This window comes from Eptatretus burgeri, chromosome 4 (assembly GCF_056783735.1).
Source record: "Eptatretus burgeri isolate ZD-2024b chromosome 4, Ebu_testis_v1, whole genome shotgun sequence".
In the NCBI taxonomy this organism is placed as follows: Eukaryota; Metazoa; Chordata; class Myxini; order Myxiniformes; family Myxinidae; genus Eptatretus; species Eptatretus burgeri.
The window spans coordinates 92283289-92290788 of NC_140964.1; the positions used below are offsets into that span (position 1 = coordinate 92283289).

At 43.6% G+C, this 7500-nt stretch overlaps 1 protein-coding gene across 2 annotated transcripts in view; it reads right to left on the reverse strand.

The window, feature by feature from the left end:
• LOC147028676 (seizure 6-like protein) overlaps positions 1–5038 on the reverse strand; it is a 357285-nt gene extending 352247 nt beyond the window's left edge. Inside the window, exon 1 of one of the 2 annotated variants that reach the window (XM_085879332.1) lies at positions 4384–5038. In XM_085879332.1, the coding sequence (XP_085735458.1) occupies positions 4384–4909 (526 nt within the window). In that variant the 5' untranslated portion in view covers positions 4910–5038. The remainder of the gene's footprint in view (positions 1–4383) is intronic. The other variant, XM_085879333.1, reaches the window with a different exon arrangement.
• Between the last annotated feature and the right edge of the window lie 2462 nt (positions 5039–7500).

Below are 7500 nucleotides of genomic sequence, written 5' to 3' on the forward strand. Positions count from 1 at the left end.
TCTGCAAAATCAAGGTCCGAGATCTTGACATTCCCAAATGACGCACCGCAACTTGATCTCTCCGACATCCTCCCTAGAATCCAGTCCATACAAGTGCTCAAAAGTGTGGGGGCAAGTACACATCCCTGACGAACTCCAGTAACAACTGGAAATAAGTCAGAGATGGTACCACCACACTTCACAGCACTCTCAGTACCAGAGTAGAGTTCAGACATCAGATCGGTCAGTTTTGGTGGCACCCCAGGAAGACCAAGAATCCTCCAGAGGACATCCCGATTCACTGAATCGAACGCTTTACAGAGATCAACATAGGCTGCAAGCAGCCCCTGCCGAAACTCTCGTCTGCGTTCGGTGAGGACACGAAGTGCAAGGATACGGTCAATCGTTGACCTCTTTGGTGTAAAGCCTGACTGCTCTGGACGCTGGTGCTCAAGCAGATGGTGGCGAACCCTATCGAGAATTATCCGAGCAAAGACCTTGCCCGGCACTGAGAGCAGCGTCACCCCTTGGTAGTTGTTGCAGTCTTGGCGATCACCCTTCCCTTTCCAGAGAGGGACAACAAGGCCCCTCTTCCAGTCAGTTGGGATGATGCCTGTGTTCCAGGCAGAGCACAAAACTGCATGCAACGACACGAGTGCAGCATTTCCACCAGCCTTGAGAAGTTCGGCATGGATGCCACAGATCCCTGGAGCTTTGCCCCTTTTCAACTGGATCACCGCAGCCCGTGTTTCCACAAGCGATGGTGGACCACAGTTGATTCGAGGGTCAGCAACAGGGATTGTAACACCCTTGACGTCCAACTCGACAGTTGGGGGATCAGCCTGGAACAACCGCTCAAAGTAACCGGCCCAGCGGGCCTTCACTTCAGACTCCTCTGTCAAGAGCCTACCACTCTCTGCTCGAACTGTAGTGATCCGAGGGATGGGCTTGGATGAACGTAATGAACGTAATGCGTGAATTCCCCTGTAAGCGGGATGAGAATCACCTGTCCACAGGTGATGCTCTACCCCCTCACAGATTCCTCGCACATAGGCCTCCTTGTCCACCCTCAGTGCACGTACAGTTTTACGCCTCAGCTCCTTGAACAGCTCAGCTCTGCCATTCAGCCTGGCCCTGCGACTCTGGTCAATGGTATCCAGTGTCCCTTGAGAGACAAAATTCTTCTTTGCCCTGCGGTGAGCTCCAAGGCATCCACCGGCAACATCAAGGACGGTGGTCTTGAAGGCGCTCCACAACTCTTCAGGATCCCCAAAGCACCCAGACCCCCCAAGTGTCCACTCAGCCTGTTCGCAAACTCCTCAGCTACTCTCTCATCCCTGAGCTTGGCAACATCCAGCCTCGGCTGGGATGGTACCATTCTCCAGGATTTAATGTGCAGCTTTAGAGTTGCTACAACAAGCCTGTGGTCAGTATTGAGGAACTGAGCACTCCGTTAGACCCTGCAGTTCTGGATCATCCTCCAACGACCGTCAATGAGGACATGGTCAATCTCCTTTGCCACACCGCCAGCGTTGGAATACCAAGTCCAGCGATGAGCTTGTGGGCGCTGAAACCATGAACCAGCCACCCTAAGTCCATGACTTCTTGCAAAGTCAAGGAACTTAGTGCCATTCTGGTTCATAGTTCCTGACCCATGGGGACCAACACACACCTCATAACCGTCCCTATCAGTTCCAGTCGATGCATTGAAATCCCCCAAGACTAGAAGTGTATCTCGTCTGGGGCACTGATCAACCACAGACTCGAGCGTGGCGTAGAATGCGTCCTTCACGGTGAGATCACTCGCCTCAGTCGGAGCATAAACAGAGACCAGGGAAATGACACCTAAGGAGTGACGAATCCTTAATCTCATAATACGCTCGTTGACCGGTGTTACCTCAATTATCATTGGGGTCAGCTTATTGGACACAGCTACAGCAACTCCTTGAGTATGGTAACCATCAGAGCGACCAGACCAATAGTAGGTGTAACCACCCACCATTATCTCGCCGCAATTCGGTCTCCGAACCTCAGAGAGAGCTGCAATCCCGATGTCCAAACGCTTGAGCTCAGATGATAACAGAGACAGGTGATCATCCTCTCTTAGGGATAGGACATTCCAGGCACCCACCCGAAGGGACCGCCTCAGGTTAACCCAAGGAGACCGCCGTCTGGTGGACGACACCTCTCTCTCCAAAAGGACCATCTTGCAAACCCTCCCATCTACTTTCTTAGCAATCCTCCTAAGGAAGTTCAGTCATTCAAACTCCTAAGTCTCACTATCAGCCATGATCTTTCTTTGACAAAGCACATTTCAAAATTGGCCTCCGAAGCCAGAGGCCGACTAAGCATTCTCCAATTCTCCTGTTCCTGTTGTTCTTTTGCATCCTGATCTGTTCAGTATTATAGCTCTTCCACGAGCCTTGACTCTCTATAGTATATATATATATATATATATATATATATATATATATATATATATATATATATATATATATATATATATATATATACACACACACACACACACATACATATTGCAATACAGTTAGGTGTCTAAGATTGGAGTAATGTGATCAAATTAATGAGCTTAATATTGGAACTAAATTTGTGCCTTCTAATTTGTGATAAATCTTGTATTGATTTTGCTCATCGTATGTTGAAAAATGCAAAGTCAGTACATTGTGAGCGATGGGCTGGCAGGATCGTACACACACTTGCCTCTAAGCTGTCTCACCTGGTTTTGAATTCCGACTCCGCTATAAACTATATAATTCTGGTGTTTTACAGGCAGGGTGATTCATCAATGTGTGTGCCGTGTCTTGGATGTACGTTAAACTGGGCATCACATCTGCTGGCATTAGTTGATGGACGTTAAGATCCCATGGTGTCCTTCCTTTTACGAAGAGTACAAAATTCCAAATTCCTCCCATAACCTTCGTCTAACATCAGACCTGGTTAGTCTGTTTGTGAAAGACGTGAGCCAAGCTTCCCCAGGCCAGCCTCACAAGAATGTGGGAATAATTGCATCCATTAATGAAGAAGAATAAGAAGAAGAAGAAGAAGAAGTGCATTGTGACAAACAAAGCTGAACTGAATGGCTAAAGCCCCAAGAAAAATGCTTTTTGTAAAGTACAAATCTGATCTGATTTGCTATTAGATGGTGTCATTATTCATGGAGGCTCCAGAGTCATTGTGATGGTTCATATCAGGAAAAATGGTCCGCTACTTGCTCGATGCATGCAACGAATAAATGAAAGCATTTAATGTCTGGTGTTTAATACTCACATTGCAGAAAGGACAACGGTCCCCTCCAGATGGCATGCTCCACCATGCGATGTCCCTACTGGCATGGTACCAGACATGGCAGTTTAATTTGGATCAAATCAAATCCAGAACCATATATCTCCTGAGCAAGCAGGCTATCGCTGAGACATCCTGGTACTCCGAGTGGTTGAAAATGAGAGAAGTGAATTGTCATGGGAAAACAGAAGGAGGTTAAACGAGAAACTATGGATTGCAGTGAAATATGCAACATCAGGTTGACTTGCTGGCATCAAAACGTATCAGTGATACACATCAGTTTGAGCGTAACCAATAATCATGATGCGTTCCCATCCATATTGCACACACATAATAATATACACATTAAATATTTCAAATCCTTGATTGATTCCTCCCCCCCCCTCCCGCCCCCAATTTTCCACTTAATTGAAACATCTGAAGGTTTACAGAAAGAAAGAAAAAAACTTTAGAAAAGCAGGAAAAGGAAATATTCTGATAAACATTGATGGAGCTGGTCAATAAATAATGTTGGATTCGTTATTTATGACATCATTTATATTCACTGTTTGATACCATGTTTCTTAGCTTGAGGTCCTTGGGTCTTGGCTGAGAAATGTCCTGTGGACATGAAGTCGATGTGTTGTGTAAAAGTTCTACACTTTCAGCAGCGATTTGCTTAATTGGACAAACAATAATTATTTGAACATTCATGACTTCTGCACGTAAATTGACATTTCGTGAAAAATGTAATAAAGTTAGGATTTCAACATAAAGTACAATGAAAAATTCCTTTGGAAAATCTTGCTCACAACGCTAAGCAAACAAACAAACGTGCAGAAGGCATCAAACAAGTAAATATTCCCATGGCACCGCCCACTGCGACCCCAAAAAGCCCAACTCCATGACCCTCCTCCACATTCGCTCCACCCCTTCGTGAAGGATTCTCATGGCAGAGCATTTGCGCATACTTAACAACACCTCTGCACACCGAGCTGTCCGTTTAGTGCGTATGATGATGCTTTTTCTTGTTGTCATGCTCAACCTTCACCCTATTCATGTTCACGATCCATCTCATAAATCCCCACTTCACTCTCCGCTCTGACAGCATTACTCACTTACCGGATCTGGGCGAGAGAAGCCAGAGGACGAGAGAGAACAGCAGGAGAAGAGCAGAGTCCCGTGTGCTCCCCATGCCAAGATCAGCGCATTGGAACACAGAAAGGATGGAAGGTATACAAAGAGAGATTGGGAAACTGTGAGAGATAAAAATGCAGATAAAGGACATGAAGGAGAAGGAAGAAAACAGAATTGAAGGTGGGAGAGAAACTCGAGTGCAAGGAAGGTTGAAGGTACAGAGTATATGGAGAGAGAGAGAGAGGGAGAGAGAGAGAGAGAGAGAGAGAGAGAGAGAGAGAGAGAGAGAGAGAGAGAGAGAGAGAGAGAGATAGAGAGAGAGAGAGGGAGAGAGAGAGAGAGAGAGAGAGAGAGAGAGAGAGAGAGAGAGAGAGAGAGAGAGAGAGAGAGAGAGAGAGAGAGAGAGAGAGAGAGAGAGAGAGAGAGAGAGAGAGACAGCAATGAAGACTTTGAAAAGGATGACTTGAACAGAGAGAAAGAGAAAAGAGGAGAAAAAGAGAGAGAGAAACATACAAAACACAAACACATATACACACAGGCAGTTGCAGAGAAGAAGAAAATAAGGATAGGAGAGGAGAGAGAGAGAGAGAGCTGGAGGGCAGGAGGGAGAGGGAAAGTGAGAGGGCGGAGAGAAGTGGGAGGGAGGAGGGAGCCAGAGAAAGTGACAGCGAAGTGAAGCTCTCTCCCCTGGTGGAAGCTTACTCTCACTTGCGCACGTTGAATTCCTGTTGCAGGTGGCTATTTGGCGGGTTCTCAGTGATACGATGACAGCATGGCTATTCCTTCACGCATGTGGTGATGGTAGCATGCCCGCCTTAGGGGAATCTCACGTTTTACAATCCCCCATTATACCAGAAATTAGTCTATCACTTACAGAGCAGTTGTCATTTGAGATTGAAATTAAATTCTCAAAGTACAATTCATATCGTAATTTAATTGCTTGCAAGGATCACAAAGGCTGTTTACTAAAAAACGTTTTTTAAAAAAAATCAAAAATTCCCAAGCACCATTTTTACCATCATTCAGTTTAAACAAGCTCAAATGAGCTAAGATCCTCGTCCTCTTAATGATAACGTCATAAAAACGAATATGACGTCATTGTGATGGATCAGGTTTGCGATAAATAATTATCTGTGCTAATGCCCGGCTTGATTCCTGAAAACAAAATTCAAAAAGCTTGCCTAGTTTGAGATAATTTTTAGGCGATTTCCATTAGCGGAGATATTTTGACGTCATTATTTTTTTTTTCTAGGAGGAATTTTCAAAATCGGAGATGGTTACTGTCTGTGCAGGGTATTTTTACATATATATGCCAAGTTTCAGGAAGTTTGGATGAAAACTGTAGGCTGTGAAACAAAAAAAGTCCACAAGAAGAAGATGAAGAACAACAACGTGAGTAAGACTTAAAGATCCTCCACGAGGATCTAAAAACAACTCGTTTTACGTCATGGCTCATTTTCGTTGACCTATCGACTTTTCCTTACACACTTATTATAACCATCCTTTAAGGTGCTCGAGCTTAATATTGATTTCCAGCCCTAATTGAACTATTGTTCGGCTGAAAACCACATAACGGAGAAAAAAAAGTGGAGCTGCAGTCTGGGCATGTGTAGAGAGACATAACAGATTTCTGTCAGTAACTATGATGTTGCTCATATGTCTTGAAATAGTTTGAATCCAGTTTCTCCACCACCGAAGGAGGGCAGAGGTTATGTTTTCACCACTATTTGCCTGTCTGTATGTGACCAGGATATCTCAAAAAGTTGTGGACGGATCCGGACGAACTGTGGTGAACAGGTTGGGTGTGTGATAAGAACGAATTGATTCCATTTTGGTGAAGATCTGGATCTGGATACTTGACTTTTAAAGTGAATTTTCACCATTGAGAAATGGCGCCAAAAACGATATACGAGTATAGCATGATATCTCAAAAAGTTATGGATGAGTTATGACAAAACTTGGTGGACGAGTTGGGTGACTTAGGTGACAAGAACAAGCCGATTATATTTTGGTTCATGTCCGAATCCAGATTCAGCTTTTCAGTGGGATACAAATTGTAAACTGTTCAGCCTGGTGGAAGTTTGTGCCATTCTCGTTGGTTATGCAATATTAGCTCTCAGACTCTCTCCAACTCCTCCAAGACACACACATGCTCTTCCAATAACCCCCTCCTGGTTAAACCCTAAAAATACAGGTTTACCACTCACTTCCACTCTTTTATGTGGAACCACCTTCCTGAGGCTGCTCAATTCCACTCCACCCTCCAGGGCTTCAAGATGACATTGCACTACCATCTCATGTCATACCTCATCCCGATGTGCAATCTCTTTACTCCCATTAACGCGATTTATCCCAACACTATTATTTGCAGGTTACTGTGCTTCCTCTCCTCTCTCCTCTTTTCCAGTCCATTCCCTTGGTTGTTGCATCCACCCGTGAGCTTCCATTGCCCCCACTGTCACTGCATTGCCATTGTGCTGGGTCACCTCGCTCTTACAAGTTGAGATTTTACATGCAAAAAACAATTCCCTTGAGAACAGCCATCGTTTTGTCATCAAAACTATATCTGATCGACTTGAAATTTGAACAGGGCTTGCATGTTGGGTCACTGAAGCCTATTGTTTTGTTGAAGTCAAAAGGTCAAAGGTCAATGTTGTTTTTACAGTTAAAAAATTTTAAATGTAAAGGAGGAGTTGCATTCCAGAATCCCCTTCCACCAATTCCACCTGTGCAGGTAGGATGGAGCTGTTAAACAGTTGAGACTGTAATCTATTTATGAAAACAATTTAATTATCTGAAAAATTAGACATCATTTTCCTTCACAGTGTCAGGTGACTATTTAGGTTATCTCATGAGAAAATTTCGATGAGAATTAAATGCAAGGGAACAATGTGCTGAAACCATTATTGACACAATCTCAGAAACAATGCAGTTGTAAGAGGAAATATATATATATATATATATATATATATATATATATATATATATATATATATATATATATATATAAATATATATATATATATATATATATCCAAATAAACAAGAATCTCATTAATTCAAATTGATTGCACTTTTATTTGCCTAGACTGAATCGAAAAA